Genomic DNA, 20,972 nt, shown 5'->3' with positions numbered 1-20,972 from the left:
GTCTAAGCAAATACAGTTTCTATTTTACAAAAAAAAGTTTTACATTTTGTATTCATAAAACCATAAAATCCACTGGTTAACAACAGACTCAGTAACATTTAGATGACAAATTTTTTATTAGTATGCCTCAAAAGAAGTCACTTAGTAATTTCCAAATTAGTAAGTCTTAAAATAACAAATAATTTAATAAACATAGAAATTCCAAACAACTTTCTAAAGAATAGGTGCTATTCACTATGCATCAAATAATTTATAGGTACTTTTCATCTGGACGCAAGATACTGCAGTAGGAATCAGGTCGATTTACAAAAAATCCAGTCTTCTTCACTACACTTTCTGCAATCACATTCAGTCTGTCAAGGACATTGCAAAGTTTGCTGAGGAGAAGGAAAAAAAGGAGACAGACAAGATACATTAATACTAAAAAAAAAATCTCTACATACAAAGCTTTTCAGCAACAAAAACTATTTAAAAATAGGCCCGTATCACAGCTTTATTAATTCAACAATAATTATGTCTATGGTTTTCTTAGATTTTACAGGGGAGAGAGACTAATTGTATCTGAGCAATTTTTCTTCTTGTTGATAAAAAATATTACATAAACTAAAAGAGGAAGACATAAAAACACTAAAACTCCTTGATTTTTACATCACACTGATTTTTCTCTACCAAACTTTCTGTGATTCAAAAATATGAATGAGGCAGAAAAGGATGCATGATCCTCCTGAGTCATAGTCCCTTGTTTTGTTTGCAAATTGCTGTTTTGTTCAGTAACATTTGCTTCCATATGTGCATTGCAGCTATGAGCACTAGTACAGAAAATACTTTTTCTACCTTTTAGTGTATTTGGCCATATCCCAGGGTATATATATAATTGCATGCTCTGGGGGTAAGAACTGGTTGAGATATGTCACAGCAGCAACAAGCTCTTCACTGAGAATCCTTTCGTGCTTTCTTTTTTCACGTTCCTTTAGCAAAAAGAAAAGGAATTTAACATCAAAATTTTCATTAACAAACATATATAACCCATATACATGCACACATACACATATGCATATATAATGGAAATCAAAAGTGGAAGCGGCAACAACAGCAGGCAGCACTTCATAAATAGTACAATTAAAATAAAAGCAGAAAAGAGAGAAAAATCTGTACATTCTAGGTTTTTAACGATAATTTTGTATTAGTAGTAAAAATCACCTGTTTCAACTGTGCATAATCATTGGCTGAAAAATGGTATGAAAAATGGTAAGCATAAAGAATAAAACACAGAAATAAAAGTGGCAATGTAGATGAAATGGAGAACCACAAAAAAGAAGCAAAAACACAGGCAGAAAGGGAAGCATCCCATTCAGTTGTGGAATATAGGAGGACAAAGGGAAATTCTTCTCCATTACTGGCAGGAGATGGCAAACAACAGCTCCCATCTCCCAGTCTTGCAATAATTTTTGAAAATTAGAATTGTGTTGTCATTGCCTGAATATAACATTTGTTTTCATAGAACCACAGAATGGTTTGGGTTAGAACAGACCTTAAGGTCATCTAGTTCCAACCTTGCTTTCAATGGAACCATACTATTTCAGTAGTTATTAGTGCTAAATTAAATTTAGTGATAAATTTATTTGGACTTAGAAAGAAAGAAGCATAATATAAAAAAATCAAACACACAGAACATATTCAAAATATTGTACCTTCACAAGATTCAATATAATAATGGGAGAGCCAAATCTCTGAAGCATTTGGTCAAAGTGAAGAGCAGCAACATGTGCATAAGGATCTGCTTGGTCCACTGAAACAAACATATATTGAAGATGATAACAAGTGAGCTGTAGAATTTTCCCTTAATAGTACTCTTCACAAAAGATGCATTAATTCTCTGGTAGTAATGACACAGTTAAATACTTTCCCCTCTTTTCATGCAAAAGCTGTTAAAAAAATATTCCCTTTGCTGAATTGTAGGCAACTTCTTAAATTTTCATTAAATGCTTATAAAGAACAATTATTCTGGCCCCATTAATCTCAGCTCAGACATTTTCCACCATTTTCAACGAGTTTAATATTTCATCCACAATACTAAGATAAATGTAGCTAACTTCACACACAAAGTAATACAAAGAAAGCTCACGTCTCCAAACAGAAACGTTTCCTATTTAATTTCTGAATGTGAAGTCTAAGATGGAGATTTTTTCTGTAATTTTTTACTTTGAATTATGGCTTCACAAAGCACAAGTGAACAGACAATTTGTTCATTTTTGCAAATTCTGTTTCACTTATTCTCTCAGATATTCCTTTAAGACACAGCACTAATCATAATCTATCACAAAAAATAATTTGTACACACGTGTTATGGGTGGCTTAGGCATCATAGTTGAAATATCTTGAGACCAGTACAGAGGGACAGACCCTCGAACCTGAACATAGGAAGAGTAACTCCCCGCAGAAAATGACATAACTGAAGCATCATAAAGTATTTGTTCAGTTTCCACTTCATTAGCAACATCTCCCTGAACCAAACAGAAATACACGTATGATGTAGACATGACATTCAAAACTGCATGCAGTACAGAGAATTGATCATAACAAACAGAGCACAATTAAACTGTGAGACACTGAACCACAGTAGTGAGAACAATATTGAAGGTTGAATTCCCATTTTTCCCTAATGAATATTACCATTTTAAAATTCTTTCCTTCAGTTTGAGAAATAACATTATCCCTAAATGTAAAAAAAACAAAACAAGTGCCAATTTAGAACAATTAAACTTATAATTTTAGGAACAATTTTATTATGCCAACAAAAAATGTAATGATACCTGCAATAACATCATCTAAAAGCATAATTTATAGCCAAACCCTTATCAACCCTCTAAACCATTTCAGCTCTTCAGTCAGTCAAGTTCAAGCTTTCATGCTGGGGAGGTGCAGAAGGAAACAGCCCCTAAAATCATATTTCATTTACCTCATCATTTGATCCTCGTTTCAGAAAACGTGTTCCAGCAAATTTGCTTGATCTTCTGGCTATCAGAGTGACATATATAGGGCGGCCGTATATTAACAGTTCTTGAAAGAGAAGTTAAGGTTTACATGTCACATGCAATTTTTTGTTCACTTACTTTAAGCCCACAAAAATAAGTTCAAACAAAAGTGTATGAAACTGATAGATCTGATTTACTGAAATCTCACCCTAACAGTGGTATCACTTCCAGGCTAATTTTGCAGCTGGAAGAGAACATTGCCCTTTCCAACAATCTGTTTTAAGAACTTTGAAAAGTTAATCTACATTGCAATACAACACCCACTTTTCAGAACCTACAGAAGAGAGCAGCATTTCTATTTTATGAAATGACAATAGAGGTGAAATAGATACAAGATACACTTAGCACTGTAAATTATGTTTTTGTGAATACTGGGACTAAAACGTGGGAGCTTAATTTTCAGGTGAAGTATATTAGTCACCCTCTAATTATTTGTTTAGAAAAATATACAAATTTGCAACCACTTACACAACAATAACTGAAAGCCAGAGGCAAACACACTACGGATGGAGTGGTGGCTTTTTTAGAGCCTTTTGCCATTTTACTAAAACCAAACAGAATCAGAGCCTAGTGTGACTACCACTGCTTCCTCAGTGTTAGGGAGGCACAAGAAAGAGCTAAGAAGTTATATCCTCACAAACTAAGCAGCTTCAGGCATAATGTTGGTGGTCAGATCTAGCTTTGATTAAGTAAGACCACAAATGAAATAGTGGCATATAAAAACAGATCTAACTTTTTCTCTGGGGACTAAGCCAATGACCAACAGTCTCACAATCACAAAAAAGCAAAATTAAATTTTGCAGACACTACTAATGTTAACTTCATAATTGTATTTGCTTTCCCAGAAAATTTAAGCTAACATGATAGTGTTGGTGAATAAAACAGAGTGTCTTTGTAATACACTAAATTCTTAACATGTAACATGACATTTCTTTGGACTGTGGTATCCATGTGGACTTTTGCTCTTCCTGGTACAATGTACCTAGACCCTTTTAGCCATTTAAAATAGTATATAGTCAAGAAAAGAAACTTTCACATGTCCTAGTGCTCTTCATACAGTAGGACTGAAGTTCCATCATCATCTTCAACAGAAAGACACTAAATACAAGAATTTCTGCAAATCTCAGTAACTAAAAAATGTTTTAGAGATGATTAGTAGGAAAGCATTTCTATGGCAACGTCATGGTTTAAACACAGCTGAAACCAGATCAGTCAGCAATTCAGTTCTGCTTACCTTTTCTGCCTTTCCTCAAACATCTGCAAAAAAATACAGCTGAGCCCAAAAATCCTCTCAAGTTCTTTACTACTAAACTTCACACTTATAAACAGAACCTCATTGAAAATGCAGTCTACCTGTGTTAGGGTCCTCTTACAATAACTATAATTCTTATTTAGAAATTAATGAAAAATACAAGCTAAACATTAAGTATAAAATTGAATGGTATTTATACGACAAAGAAATAATTCAATTTTCAAACTGGGTTTTTTCAAAACTGATAAACCAAAATTCCTTACGACAGCAGAAGGATACTTGATTGGCCACAGAATCCATTAATAATATACAGCAGCCAGTCGCGATGAACAGCACTTCTTACTACTTCCAGAAGCTTGGCATTCCACACGTACTTTTCATAAGGCTTACTGCAAATCCCAAATACACCTAGGAAGTTGTTACAGTGAAAATGCATTACCAATTAAGAAACGAGCTCAGCTGCTTTAAAATCCAAGACATTGGATCTTTGTTTTGATTTTCCCGTGGCTGCAACTCAGTGTAGCATTTATTCGCATCCTTGAGGTTTGCCGAACACAGATAATTCCAGGCACATGCTGAAGTCCAGCGTTTATGAGGATTTGCAGTTTTTCTAGAGTTGCCAGTCACTGTTGTAATTGAGTGCCTTCATGCAGAAGTTACTGATATCCTTCAGTATAGAAGGATATTGAAAATAGATGTCTACAGAGTACCATCAAGGGATTTGGTAAGAAGAGAAATAAAGTTGTGAATTCCAGTTAAGGCAAAAATGTTCTTACAGGAGAAATTTATAAGTTTCTCAATTCTGGGTCACCTCTAATTACCTATTAGGTTCTGGAATATCATGAACATCCTTTTTCACACAATTCAACAGAGTTTTCCTAATTTTCACTAACACCAAGAAAAATAGCTATTGTGGACCTACAAATTAAAATTTTGTTTCTGATATATCTGGAATCAGAGTCTTGTTCTGTTTCAAATATCAGGACCAAGATGAAAACTGTCGCCAAATGGTAGTAGAGGGAATTGAATGAATCTGAAACTTAGAAGAAAGAGGACAAGAATTATATTGCCTATATTTTTTCACACCTTTTTCAAATGAAGTTTCTGACAGGACAAATTATATTGTAGCAGTATGAATGCCAATTATAGCAGACAACTACAGCAGTCAAATGTTCCACTGGAGGAAAAAGGAGCTCTTCTTACAGACTGCAGGTGAAAATGCAACTGTTGAACAAACTATTGTTACCTAGACCCAACTTACTGTAAGCCCAGGGAAAACTGATGTAACCAAAATATTTTCACAAAGGAGTTTAGACAGTCAGCAGAAGCTGGTCACAAGCACTTAGCCAGCATTTTTCCTATTTCTTACTACTAGCAGCATTACTTCAGTGAGAATTAATTCTTAAATGACAGGTGGCTATTTGTTACACGTATTCTATGGTTAGACAGGTGAGTAGCACACAGTGCTGATGGGATCAAGGTGAGGGCATCTTCATTTCTGATTGTTTTTACAATGACATAGAAGAGAATCCTTTGAAAGGATTCCTGAAGGATCCTCCAGATTAGAGTCTTTGCAGAAGAGGAATTATTGCTCTCTACATTCCCTATGGTCCTTTCTGATATTGTAGTATTTGATAACCAGTTGCTGGTATCTTGATATATATGACCATGTTGCTAATATCTTTTTCTTGGGGGCATGGGGGTTTCATTCAACAGAATAAAATCCAATATTAAGAATTTTAGGAGAAACTTTGTGTGTGTGTGTACAAAGAAAAAGGAAGACAAAATAGTTTTTCTCTCTGACTGCTCATTTTTATTTTCTTATGAACACACTAGATCCAAACTGAAGCCTGAAGTTTCCAACCGAAATGAGTAATTTTTCTTACATTTCTTGACAGGGGTTGCTACAGTAAGATGATGCTAACTTCATACAGTTCCTCTGTTGTCAGTATTCTCCAATATAAAACAAAAAAAAAATTGGTACTTAATCAGTTATTGCTTCCCACTCCCTTTGTAACTCATTCCTGTTGGGATACTCAGAAGCCAGTTGAGTAATCAATTGCTGAAAAATGTCAGCATGCTCAGTCATCTTCCTCAATTGCAATGTAACTTAAAACAATGACTACACACCTTTAGAAATTGCATTGTTCACATTGAAATGTATTTGGCACTTCACAAAATCTTTTATTAACTCACAAGTGTTAGGACACTGCTGACCAACATCATCAGTTAAATTAGATGTGTTTTCTTACCATTTCCCCCCTGTGTTGAAAGTCCTTCATCTTCAAATATATCAAAACTTTCTTGTCGGGTCTGGGCTGTTTCAGTTTTTAATATCTCAAGTGGCATTCTCAGGACAGTAAGATTATACTGAAGGGAGTGAGATAGATCATAGCTGTAACTGATAGACAGTTAACATTTATTAATAATTGTAGATGCACAGGAATTTTCTGAAAGCCATTACTTTCCATCTATACTTATGTTGAACACAGTACCATTTTATAGAAAAGACTTCTGAACAAGAAACACAGACTCTAGTTATATAATGGCAAATGATACAAATTATTTCCAAAAGAAGATTTACAAACAGAAACTGTTTACAAAGACCGAAAAAGTGTTTATAATCTTCTTTTAATTGAAAATGACACATATCTTTTAAACAGAGCTTATCAAGAAACTTAATTCACCATGTGCCAAGAAGCATTCTAGAAGTTTTAAAAAAAGCTATTCCATCAGAAATATCTATATAATTGACAACCTCATTTTTCTGAGATTTAAGTGCTGCTACTTTCTAACTGCTACCTGAACTCAAAACAGCCAAAAAACTGGTCCACAAGAATGGTATCCAACCCCAAATTTATGATTGCAGATGCATATTTAGGCACTGACTGCTGAATAAAGAAAAGGGTTTTTTTAATTAGTTCCATAATAGTTACAAATTTTCCACTTCATGTCTCTCTTATTAACACTCTATACTAATGGCTAAATTTTTTAAGTTACTAGGCTTCTTCCAAAAGAGAAACCTTTAAGGTACACTACACTTAAAATCACAAATACTCATATATTTCCATTTTAGTCTAAGACAGCATCAGTGATTACTGGTCCTCATCTAAGTTCTAGATATCCATTAAAGATCTAAATAATTATTTAAACATTAGACATTTAGATTTGTCTCTAATGATAACAAAGTGTAACCCATGCATCCACATATTTCCATAGTCATGTCCTGACCCATCTGTTAAGGGAAAAAAAATATCTGTAACATGCTCTGTTTGCATATAACAGAACTTTTAAGCAGTATCCTAGTAAGAGACATGTTCAGTCTGTTTCCCCCACTCTCCCCTTAGACCAAATGTTTTCTTATAATTGAGTTCTAATTTTCTTCAGGATTTATATAAAAATCATGCAGAAAAATGTGTTATGCTTTCAGCCAAGAACAATTTAAATGAAGCTGATAGATTTAAAATATTCTAAACAATAAGAAAAAATACTAGTATCATCCTATGTTTCTCCTTTCAAAACTGAAAATCAGGCGAAATATGCACTTTAAACACAGAGCACAAAAATATTTTATGAAAAAATTCTTTTAACGAAAAACAAAACATAAACAGTAAATTATCTGCCAGCAGGAAAGTTTTCATTTATGCCACACAGGATTTGTGCCAAAACCACATTTTTGTATAAGTCATTCACTTACTCATTCTTTTCTGTACAAGAAATTTTAAATACGTAGTTTATTTTCATTCTACAGTTTCAGCTTGGAGAAAATAAGTCTTTGGGAAGACCTCCCTATGGCCTTCCAGTACTTTGAGAGGGCTTATAAAGAAAGGAGGGAGACCAACTTTTTACATGGGCATATGATGATTAGACAAAGAGGAATGGTTTTAAACTAAAACTGGAGAGATTTAGGAGGAAATTCTGCACTGTGAGTTCAGTAGGGCTGGAACTGGATGATCTGTAAGGTCCCTTCCAGCCCAAACCATTCTATGATTCATTTTATGATAAACGTGTTTGTTAGAGTCACATAAGAATCTTCTCCTTTCCTGTCTATGTAAAACCACAGAAACAGCACAAATTTGTCATCTCCAAGCAAAGGAGGTAGTGGGGGAGGTAGTTGTATAGAATTAGGGCTGGAGACAATGCATGGAAGAAAAACTCACGTTTTGCACTGCAAAAAATCTTTCACATGCCAAAGCATGAAATACACATAAAACTTGGGTAGGTTTTATCTTCACAGATCAAGCTGTGAATGCCTTCATTTTCCAAGAAATTTCATTTTCATCTTCTAGACTGACACACCTTTTGGTAATTGCAAGAGGGATTTTTTTTTTTTTTAAGTTTTCAAGTCTTCTACTACTGCCAGGTTTACCATCACAGTTCTCCCATTTTTGTGCTGTCCCAAAAATCTCACTTAATAGTACCTGAGGCACAGAAACTTGCCTTTGGTATGGCATCCATGAAACAATAAACAAGAGAACTGCAATTCCAAGAAAGGCCTATGAAAGACATACCCCACATAGGGTGTATCTCAAACGAGGACCTATATCTCTACCTTTGCTCCTGAGTCAAGGCAAAGCTTTATTTATAGAAAATGAGATCAATAAATATTACATAACAAGACAAGCAACCCCCCTTGAAACATTTTACTTTTCCAAAGAGAGAACTTCTGCATAATCTGGCAAGGCTGGTCAGTGGAAACAGTACTTTCAGTGTCTACTTTTTTCCATGCCAATAACAGTTCTATATTTTTTAACCTAATGGAGACCAAATTCTTAGCCAACTGATTAAAGGAGAAAGCAGGTTCAAAATACACAGATGAAAATAGACAAGCAGCATGATTATGTGTCTTATTTCTCCAGACTATGAACCTAAAAGTCTTAGGTATCAAAACCTATAATCTTCTAGCAAGTGTAAGTGTACATTTTTTTAAAGGAATAGTAACTAATACCTACCTAAAATAGAAGTTGCTAGAAAGGTCCACATTTTGAAAGATTCTCAGATACCTAGAAAAATAATACAAGTTGTAGGAAAAATTCTTATTTTAACAAGACAGACTATAGGATGTCATTCAGAGGATTACAGAAAATAAATTACACATAAATATTGATTGTTGCCCTATGTTCCCTTCCTATCTTACTGTAATTGTTTTGACAGGTAATTAAAATCGATTGTCAGCATATGGATTAAATAAATAAAATCCTTTAAAAAAAAAACAAAAACAAAACTACTGTCTACTTATAAACATACTCTGTTTCTTTTCACAGTTGTCACAGTTGTAAAGTTGTGGTTCCATTTCCCACTTATGTACATCAAAATTTTCAGATCTTAAAAAAGAAAACTCTCAAAAATACTACAAAAGAAATATTTTTTTTCCTTTACTCTTAAATAAATGAACAAGAAAAGAAATATCTAGTAAAGTCTGTCATAGCCTTGCAAATTCCCAGAAGAAACCATTATATTGTCTATGAATAATACAGAGTCTGACACCATAAATGTGTAGGTTAGATAACATGGTCTCCTGCACACTAAGAGGAGAGACTATGATTAATCCCACCTTAAAGTGGATGCTTTTTTAATATTTACTACTGGCTTGGTTCTTTACCTGACATCAATTTATCATACATTATCACTTTTTGACTATTCACACTTAGTACAGACTAAAAAGCCATTTATTGATACCAGTTACCTCCTATTTCATAGAAGCAAAGTTACCCTACCCTGATAAAAACATAAAGACTCAAACTTGTCTCTTCATAAAAAAGTCCCTGAAAAGAAAGAAGCAGTTAAACTTACCAGTGAATATTTTCACCACCCTTTACAACTGCAACATTTACAAGATTCTGACAGTACAGAATAATTTAATAATCTAGTCAGCACTTTTTGAAGGGCACAAAAGACCTCTTCAGGTGAGATTAACATCATGCCAGAGCTACTAAATAAAGAACAGTGCCCCAAATCGTACAAACCAATATTAGCATTACTTTGCCCTTGCAGGAACAATGCTTATATTTGACACTTCTTGGTGAAGATTTGCTAAACTTAGCTGTGACATGGAGATGTGGACAATAGACTCTAGAAGAGTAGGACAGTTGTATTTACTCTCCAGGCTCCAGATGCCACAGAACTTGTAGTCTATTTCCCAACCAACAAGATAAAATGGGTCGAATGACATACTAATAAAAAAACCCATGACTGAAGTTTCCAGTTGCATTTCAACATTGTTTAGAAAATATTTAAGAACTATACACTAATTACCAGCATTATTTACCTCGCCTCATCAGGATGACTGACTCTTACAGAGTCATTTGGAATGTAGATCATATTTGTATCTTCTATTTTATATATTGCATGACCTCCAATATCTGCCATTTTTCTTCTTTTTGTTATTAACACAATGTAATAGCCTTCTAAAAACCTGACAAAACCTGTTAAAACAGAATTACAACGCTTTTAGTTGCATATTTGTGTTTATTTGATAAAACATAATTAGCAAAACAGTATCAGGATTGTCTCAAGACTTCAAAGAATTTTTATTTGTTCTGAATGTTATGTGCATTTATGTATATATACACAGAGTCTTAAAATTCACTCCCATTAGTTAATAAAATATATAGTTTTTACTTATTTTCCCTCCCACTATGGAGGGACTATTTGGACTATGTTTCTGTCAACTTAACATACTTGCATTTGCTTTTAATATGACTCTCATTGTTCAGAGTGAGGCATACTCTACTTCAGATACTAAAGGTAAATTTTCCAGGGTAAGGAAGAATCCCAGACTCCAATTTTCTTTTCAGGTTCATGTACTCTCTGCTGGGGAGGGACACAGAACAGCAAAAGGAGTTGTGGGTAAAACAACACCTTTGTCTTCTCTCTCTCCTTAACAGCAGGGAACTGAATTCCTTGACTACAGCAGAATCTCCCCCAAATCAGGCATTCAGAGCATCAAGGGTACTCCTTTTTTTCCTGTTTCCTCTCTCAGATATCAACACTTGACCCTGCTGAAACACAGAAGGCTAAGAAGATAGAACAGGCAGTGTCTGGTTTTATTGCCTATAAAAAGACAGCTTCTGAAGCCTTCATCCTCATTCCCTGTAGGGCTTAGCCATGCTTCTTCATGGAGTGCCTCCTTTGGATATTTCTATTATATATGACTGGGGAAAAGTGCAACAAAACTTTAAATACAACACAAATGTAGAAATTCAAATGGAAAATAGAAATACATAACCACCCCTGAAGTTAAATGTGCTACTAATACAGTATAGTACAGCAGTAATATGTTTTAATAGGTAATAAATTACATTAATTAGCTACTGGAGGTAGCTGCTCTGGTAGGCTGCTGAGAGCTTGAAACTTGCTCACTATTGCACTATCAACAAATACATTAATTTGGGGAGGGAGGTGATGATGATGACATGATGCAAATGGACCCTCACAATTCATAGTTTTACTTGTATTTATACTCAGTTCTTTTAGCTTTGCAGTACAAAGTAAAGAAAAAGGATAAGGAGAGCACACATTTTCCTCCCTATCACTGCTGGAGGCTGCAACGTGATCGAATGAACTGCAATCTTTTCTTCCACCTTATTAGCCCCCCTTGGAAAAATGCTCTCACCTGCACAAAGACAGGAGATCCTGCTGACAATAAGAAACAAACCTTCCATTTGAAGCAGACTATTGAATTTCAGTTGTTAAATAGTAGTCACAGTTCTTCCCGTATCCTCCAGGTACTAAAATCACTTATGTGAAAAGCCTCTGTCCTTTGAATTTCAGCAAACATTATACCAAAGTCTGATAAAGAACTGAGCCTTTCTCCTTGGCCTGGTTCCCTCCCTTTAAAAGCAATTACCACTTTTAAACACCACACAGTAAATCAGAACTCAGCCTATCAGCACCTCCATTCTGAGCACACTGAATGTACTGCATCTGGTTAATGAAATAACTAGAGGACAGAACAAAGCTGTTCTTTACAATTTTAGGAAAAATAGCCCTGTTCTTCTCACCTGAGCCAGGAGGCAGAAATAAACAACCAGTTGCATTCCTTCAAATTACATGTTTATGCAGATATGGTCTGAATCATGTAATTTGGAAGTATATCATCTGATAGAGAGTCTGTTACTGCTAAAGAGTCCTCCAGAAATACATATACCATATCTGTTAACCAATACATTTGTGCAGCTACAGAATAGAAACTCTCCTGTTATGAACAGTCATATAAACAGTCATGCAATTGGGATGCAAAATTTTAACTGATTGCAACCACTTTCCAACCAAATATTTATCACATATTTAGACAGTGAGCACTAATGGCTTGTGCAAAAAAAAAAAAAAAAACAACCCAATGCTGCAATGCTGTTAGAAGCTCCTTTAGGTTTACCATTATGAATACTCTTAAATCAGTAAGAAACATAAACACCATCTGAGGAATTTCTGGAAAGCTGGATGCATTGGTAAGTTCCAAAATGCTTCACAGACAAAAAGAATGAAGAAACTCTGCTTAATTTGCCACTTTGGATTAGAATAGAATATTATTACATTTTGATTGTTATGCTAAATTCAGGAGCATCCTTTAAAGTAATTGCATTCTCTACTTTCTCTGCAGCTTTGCCTTTAGATGGCCAGGTGTATATTGACTCAAATAAACCACAAAGTATTATTGAGAGCTGTCACAGCACATATTAACATTTACTTTAGAGACAGCAGCCATCAATATACTGACCTCAGTATCAGACAATAGGCAGGAAAGTAGTGACTTTCAGATGAAGTTAGAAGTTATTAAATCCTTGAAGAACGCTTGAGGATTATGGCCATCTGAGCAGCATTTTAAAATTCAGCTGACATACCAGTCAGTTATACTTGTTCAAACGTGAAAAAGAAATCTTTGAATATGTCATTGCAACAAGTTAACCAAACTGAAAAGTTATCTTTCTGAATAATGTGTGATAAAGAATGTTGACTTTCATTTTCTTTTTAAAAAGCATTCTGTGAGCTCTGGAATTCAGGAGCCAGGTTCCACATGATTTGTATTCCAAGAGCAGCTGAGTTTTGTACGATCTTCAGCCAAGTTTCTAGAGTTTGGCTATTTCCTTAATCTGTCCCTTAGTGACAAAGAAAAGACTGGTTACATACAGCACAACTTTCACTCCTGTACTGACCACTTATTTTCAAAAAATACACATAAACTTACTTAACATTGAGCACAATTTCTAAATCCTCTTTAGTTTTACAAAAAATAAAATTGGGGGAGACAAAGATACACAACATGACACAATAAGCCTCACCTCCCAGGAAAACAAAAGATTTTTTTAAATCAATCAAAACACTTACCAACTATACCAAAAGCAGAGACAGCTCGAGATAATCCAGAAGAGCCCTTCTGCCCCATTTTTGTTCTGTTTCCCAGGTCTAAACGACCGAGAAGTTCCCTCACCTCTTGTTGTGTATAAACATGCTTTAAAAGAAAAAGTCACAGAGGTTACTGTTTTGGTAGCTAAATGTTATTTCATACCAGAGAATAGCAGAATTTGCTTAATCTGTGAAATATACAATAAATCAAAGGCCTGCTCTACATTCTTTGTTTCCCATTTCAGTGCTACCAACAAGTAACCAGTATTATTTGAAACAAGTGGGAAAAAAGCCCAGCAACTAAATACAGAGGCACTTACCTTATCATCAATTATTACCAAATCTTTTGGTTCAGTGCGATCTATTTTCAAAACACGGTATTTGGTTTCTGCAGGATTACTTCCAACGAGGAAATACCGCTACACAAAAGAAAACCAAGAAAACAATTCAGAATATTTTACAAGATAAAACAACAGAAGCCAGTGTAACTTAAGACATCATCAATGCCATTTATGTATTGCCTAGACTAGATCCATTGCTACTAACATCCAATATGCAATATTTCATATGGACTGTTAATGAACTGTTTTACACACCAGCATCTTAAGAGGTATATTTGTATACAATCAACCTCTACAACTTAAAAGACCTCTTTCTCTCCTTTTTACAAGGAGGAAAAAAAACTAAAATCAAAGTTTAAAACCTGTTTAGAGAAAATAAACTATAACTTGCACTAGGTCCAACCACACCCAGCCCCAGCCATTACTGTGTTTTCACTTGCTCTGCAAAATTTAGCAGAAGCTTATACATGAATTTTTAGCTTTTCATTATCTAAAACTTCCATTAATATATTGTACTACTTTGCTATTTCTGTCAACTAGCCTTTCCTGATCCATACCAAACACTGCAAAATTGTAAGTGCTTCAGTACTGCAAATTTTCTTCTATTTTTATTTATATTTGCTATGATAGTCTCCTCAACAATGTTCTTCCACAAAACTAAAATTTTCTGGTTACCAATACTACTGTTTAAAAAAATTAGATTTATTTCACATTTAAAATATGAAAGAATGACCCCAGATAAACATATAGTATGTCCATTTTTAATGTAAGGAGATTAAACTATAAATTAATTTCTACATTTAGAGTAATTAACAATAAGCACAGGTTGCAGGACTGACTTGCTAAAAGTAGCTCTCATTTTTTCTAATTCATTTAATCAGTGTGGTGCTATCACAGCAAGGTAGATCTCATTAATAATGCTCAACCTAGTAGGAAAGCATGGCAAATTCATGTGGATCTACGCAGTCAGCTCTTATTTCTAAGAGTCACGTGGATTTAAGATGTATGAAAATAAATCAATAATCATATTCACACAAACCTCACAATTTCATAATTTATCCCAATTAGATGCTAAGAAACATCTTTACTCTCAAAATATTTAAGCTGAAAAAAGAACTTAGACATCTTCAACTTCCTTGAATTCACAAAAGCATATAGATATTCAGTAAGCTCTAAACAGGAAAAAAAAATACTTAACTTTAAAAGCTTATAATACTTAACTTTAAAAGGAAACACCACCAACATCTGGCTCCACCTTGTACACTGACATTGCTGTGGTAACTAAGAGGTAAGTTTTGCTGTTTACTCCCAAATGACAGTAAGAAGGCCCTTCAAATTCATATGCCATCACAACACTCCCTCACTGAAGCCTTTGAGGCAGCACTTTGGCACAGGAAAGTGTTTCCTACAGGGTTTTTTTGAGCAGTGATGTGCTGCAGTGCACAGCCCAGGCTCCCCAGCCCGGCCTCCTCAAAGCAGCCTCTGCAGGGGACCCCTTGGTGCCAAGCTCTTGCTTCCCAGGAGGGGAATTACAAAGACAGTGCATGGCACCAAATGGCACAGCTCTTCTGCTGGTATCACCCACCATCAGCAAGAAATACCAAACCACCAAGACAGACACTTGCTTTGACCATGCCATTATATCATCTTTGCACCAAAGATGAATGGGCAGAGGGAAATACATTCATTTGTAATACTCAGATGATAAGTTAGTATGCACTTCAAGAGCGCAGCTTCTTTATTTGAGAAAACTGTTAGTTAATTAAAGGTAAACAATTTTAAGCATTCCATAACACTGCAGTACAGTACAGTGACGTCCCACTATATCCAGCTCACTAAATGAGTGCAATTTCTTCCCAAAGTGACACCTATGGTTACCAACAAATGATACTGAATAAAAATAGAAGAGCAAAACTCTAAGATGCTTGTCCTAACAGCAGTTTGGACCACAGAGCACATTTAAAATTGGAACACACATGACACATGGGGGGGGGGGGGGGGCGGGGAATGGAGAGAGAGACAGAGAGAGATGGATATGGAGTTGCAAATGCTATTTTTAAGGAAGTTCAGCTGGATACTTCTCCATTATAATTTTAATTAACCAATAAAACATAAAGAAGTGCTATGAGGAGTGCATCACTCACATCACCTTGGCAGCTGCAATACAGGGCTGTGCACAGCTACAGGGCAGCATTAGGTGCTGCTGCTGCTTAGAACAGCAGCAGCAGTGTTAGATCAGATGAGGAGTAATTGTACCTGCAGACCATGGAAGCAACCACCATAATGAATGGCACTTACAGGCTCTCTGAAGTAATTTAAAGACTAATTTATGGGGTTTAAGCTGTAGAGCCAGACTGTGTGATGTATTAAGGAAGGTCACTTGAGAGCTGCATCAAACCTGAGCATCAATGGACTTCCAAGTAAGGCATGCAATGAGAAATCTCTATTTAGCAAATGGGCATGTTACCCACTGCACGCCAGAGGATATTCTTGTGGCAATAATAAAAGAAACATCTGCAAAAACTTTTGAATTTGGATTACTGTTCAAAACTAGGAACTCAAAATTAGACCTCTGCTTCGGAAATTTTCAGGACAGGCTAACAACCCCAGAATTACTTGAAAAATAGCCTGATACACCCACTCATATACAACCTTCAAGATCAGAAAGAAAAACAAAGATTGTATGAAAACTAATGATGCAAAAAAAAAATACACAAAAAAGACACCTCAGCATTAGCTGTTTCTGCTACCTAATTTATGCATCTAATAAATAAATAAGACTGTCTTACTGGATGACATAGAGCACAAATAAAACCGTATCAGTGACATGTGCTGCAATTATATTTCCCATCACATGAATACTAGGAAATCATAAAGAAAAATACCAAATAACACAACACTGAGCATGTAACAGCAAATAAATTTCTATGGCTGTAATATAATTGTAAAATTAATCAAAGCTAAAATGTGCTATAGTGTTTACAACTATTTTGATTAACAGAAATTATTACAATAAAAAAAGGGTAAAAGCTACAGAAACCTTTCTGGGAGTATTTATCCTTATTACTTCATTCTGTTTATTACAAAGTTGAACTGAATAATTTGAAGCATTTCCCAAGTGTCTCAAACAATTCCACTCCATAGCACAGCCAGTGCATTTAGATAAACAGGCAACCTTGACCAACAAAGTACTTTTTCCAGAGAACGAAACTGCAGGAAAAACTGCTGGCTCCCTCACCCTGCTCTGGCCAGAGACTTCCAACCACACTTGAGGTGACCCATGCTGCTTCCAAGTTTACTGTGCCCCTGGCCTTTGCTGAAATTTGTTAACAAGCACACTTTACCAACTATGGCAACACACCAGGCAGCTACAAGAGCTGGACTGAAGCTTAATTTATTGCACAATTATCACTAAGCAACCACAAGATAGGAACAGCATTAGTCATTTCCACCTGGGACTGAGTTTTAACCAAAGCAATCTAATTGAAAGGCTTTGCACCATCTTTTATCAATCTTTTGATTAAGCCAAAGCAAGCAAAACATCTTCTTTTAAAAGGAGTAGAAACAAAATAAAAAGACTTACTGAAATTTGTTGTTTTTTTAATGGCAGGATAATGGTTCTGAAATCAAGCATTATGCTTGCTTTTTTTCCCCCCCCTTTTTTTTAAAGATTATTTCTTAGAACTCCAAGTCTATAACTATCATTTGCTTCTTTGTATAGACTAATTATGATCAAGAAATGCTAGCACAGCAAAAAATCTTTTTGATCCTCAGTTAAAAAGCTACAAAGAGCTTAATCAGCAGGAAAAAAAGCGCGCAAAAATACACCACAAGTTGAAAAATAGGCAGTGGATAAATACAGCCAATTTTTAAATCTTCTAATAGCATATACCATACAAAATTTTATTCTAAAGATACACTAGTATTTTTCATTAATGACCGTACCCCAAATAACCACATCTCTCTTTTTCAGAGCTGTAATATCAGCAGCTCAACCCTCCCACTCCTTCAGATAAAACACCCAGATCCTCCTTCTCCTTTGCTGCTTCTGATAAACTCTCAGTAAACTTTCATTGGTGTGTAATCTGTTGTAAGGTGCATGAAGTTCTATAGTACACCATTATATTTCAGATTATTTATCTACTCCTGAGGATCATCATCATTTCTTGCTTTATTGTGCTCTGATTATCCTATTTACAATACCTAAAAAGACTAATCAGAGCTGGTCCCAGTTTTGAGCTAATAACATTAATGAAAATGCTTAAGTACATCAGTCCTAAAAACATTACTTGAAGAAAATCATCCCTATCAGATAATTCCTCATTCACACCACTCTAATGTAGCTACTAATGTCTCTACTAAGCTTCGTCCTTCCATAACAGAGATTTTTCTTGTGGCACTGCATCTCAATAGAGGATCTGATTTAAATACATAAGGCCATCTAATTTTTAGATTAAAATATGCAATACAACCAGGTTGATCTGACTGCATCTTCCTAAGTCTAGACTGTGTTTTATGTCATTTGCCTGAATTTGCAATTACTTTTCTATATGCAGGACTACAGAATGGATTAAATATTCCATTTGTTATATTCCAATCACAGTGCTACCCTTGACTTGAGTGACTTGAAAATATTCAGTCATTTCACTGTTTAGTATATTTATTTTTACCTCAACACTTATTGATCCCTTTTTCATAACCTTGTTCTCGTTACTCACTTTCTTTTCACCCCTTGTTCAGTACATTCATACCCAAAATAAATTTCTAGTTTAAACAGAGAATAATAGTTTTTTAGGGCCATAACAAACTCAGTTTTAATAATAAAAATTTGTAATAGAAAGTGCCTATTTTTATTCACTCTTTGTTACATTACAATAAATACTCCCCCCCCCCCCATAGAATCATTACCTTTAAATACACCAATTTGTGATCATTTATCCATAAGCCTCCCATCCAGAAAGGTGGATTCACACCAAAATCAAATCTGTATGCGTATCTCTCTCCTGTGGCTCTAGTGATCATATAATCACACCCAGGACAGATCAAAAGAAATAAAATCCATGTTGCCAGAGCTGAGGCAGACGTTTGTAGGTACATCTTTCACATCAAGTGGGTGCATTCACTTTTGAACTTTAGTTTTGTGCTGCCTGAATAGCACATATCCTTGAAAACCTGTGGTGTTCTCATCTCCGCTATGCCACCAGCTATCTGCCCTGTTCATAAATGCTCTCAGAGCCCACATACACCAGTAGATCAAGTTTCTCTATTTTATAGCCATATATCCAGCAGTATGGCAAGACAGCTAAGAGAGAAACAGTGTTTTCTTGAGTTGCACCAAACTCCTCCTCTTGTCCCAATTCCATCCACTGTTCCACCACATCACCATCACTCCCAGAATGCCAATACACAGGGAATAGGAGAATCAGCTGAAAGGAACTGTCTTCTGCTAATGAAACTGTTCCATAGAGACCACATTTCACAGCCACTTCCAGCTAGAAAATTATGATAGCTAATGGTTGCCCAGTAGGCTGTTCACTACTTTCAATACACTTTTTGAATGTGTCAGATACCCAACTATATAAATCAGTGCACTTCATAATTCAGTAAAAATTCTATAGCCTTTTCTGTGAAATCATATTTTATATTGAAGTTTCTCCAAACTGACCACAGATTAACTTCAACATTAAATATGCAGCCTTTGGAGATTTTAATATAAAAATCTTTACAATATTATTAGAATAAACAACATTTAAAATAAAACAAATGCCCATGGTTTTCTCTGGTGAATAAAGGGCAGAAATATCTACAGGTAATTATGCCAGGCACTTCAATTAATAAGCTTGTGCAAGTCATCTCAGTATTGTGGAGATGAAGACTGTAAAAGAACCTGATTAGAATAAAATACTATTAATTAAGCCTCATAATATCCTGAATGATAGGCAAGAGACATGACTTTATAGAGACAACACAAATTGTCTTGTTCAATGTCACATTGCCTCAGGGGAATGATAATTTCCAGTGAACTAACCTACAGCTTTCAGGTAGGCTTCATGTAGTGGAAACACAAGAGTTCAATCTTCTCCTAAAGAAGAGAGGAAAGTATCTTTTGTCATTTTTTAGTCATAGTGCTCAAATATCTTTAGTGCCCTCTGGTGTGCATTTCAGTGCTCAATATATGTATAAAAGGTAAGATAATTGGCATTGATCTGAATAAAACCTTCAGTTCATCTTTCTGACTATTTCTAAACAAGCTTTCAACTTCCTAGAACAAGCAGGAGATACAGTTAACATCTCCATGTCATTTATTGACCCAAAGCATCAGTTGAAAAGGTATGTTTCAGCAACTACCCTAAATATAAACATTAATAGAAAATATAGAATTTTGCTCTCTGTTAATTCAATTTACACCATAAATTCAGTTCTCCTCACCTCTTGCAGTCTCTCATTTGACTCCAATAACAGTACCAGAGCCTATCCTCTTTGACTTCAATGATACTATTGTATTTTTATCTGAAACCCAAACAAAGAAACCCTCTGTAAACCATCTCCACTTTTTCCACTTCCTCGTCCATTTAATCTCTTCCTGCTCTAACACAGAGGGGTTTGAAAGGAATAAGCTGTATGACCAGAGTAAACTTCATTGTTTCTTCCACTTCTGATAACTTAAATAATCCCTTCTTTGTACCAGAAATCTTCGGATACAGTCTCATGTTAGCCTGTATCTGACACAAGTCCAAATCCCACATGCTGGATCTAGCAAGTCTATGGCCTTAGGGAAATCAGAAGAGCACCTGAAACGGGAGAAAGCTGCTCATTTTTATTTTTGGATGATGCTTATGCTGTACAAGTGACTGTCACAGCTGGCAACTGTATGATTGTGAGATCTTATGCAAAGGAGATGGCATGAGGGATACCTTGGGGAGAAGTTTGTCAACAGCACAACATGACACTGAATGAATTGTAACAGTGACTGATCAAACCAGAAGTCAAATTTTGGGC

General features: G+C 35.2%; 1 protein-coding gene across 3 annotated transcripts in view; it reads right to left on the bottom strand.

Annotated features, from left to right (window-relative positions):
• FIG4 (FIG4 phosphoinositide 5-phosphatase) overlaps positions 1-20,972 on the bottom strand; it is a 50,150-nt gene that overhangs the window by 26,711 nt on the left and 2,467 nt on the right. For 2 of the 3 annotated variants that reach the window (XM_041715119.2, XM_072926771.1), the window contains exons 2-12: positions 13,953-14,051; positions 13,615-13,738; positions 10,556-10,712; positions 9,240-9,290; positions 6,540-6,688; positions 4,567-4,695; positions 2,960-3,060; positions 2,342-2,504; positions 1,692-1,789; positions 835-968; positions 261-377 (exon numbers count right to left, since the gene is read on the bottom strand). In XM_041715119.2, coding sequence (XP_041571053.2) covers positions 261-377; positions 835-968; positions 1,692-1,789; positions 2,342-2,504; positions 2,960-3,060; positions 4,567-4,695; positions 6,540-6,688; positions 9,240-9,290; positions 10,556-10,712; positions 13,615-13,738; positions 13,953-14,051 — 1,322 coding nt within the window. Of the gene's footprint in view, positions 1-260; positions 378-834; positions 969-1,691; positions 1,790-2,341; positions 2,505-2,959; positions 3,061-4,566; positions 4,696-6,539; positions 6,689-9,239; positions 9,291-10,555; positions 10,713-13,006; positions 13,367-13,614; positions 13,739-13,952; positions 14,052-20,972 lie in introns of those variants that run through there. The other variant, XM_041715120.2, reaches the window with a different exon arrangement.

Source organism: Taeniopygia guttata, chromosome 3 (genome assembly GCF_048771995.1).
Source record: "Taeniopygia guttata chromosome 3, bTaeGut7.mat, whole genome shotgun sequence".
Lineage (NCBI taxonomy): Eukaryota > Metazoa > Chordata > Aves > Passeriformes > Estrildidae > Taeniopygia > Taeniopygia guttata.
This window is presented reverse-complemented; position numbering and strand designations above follow the sequence as displayed.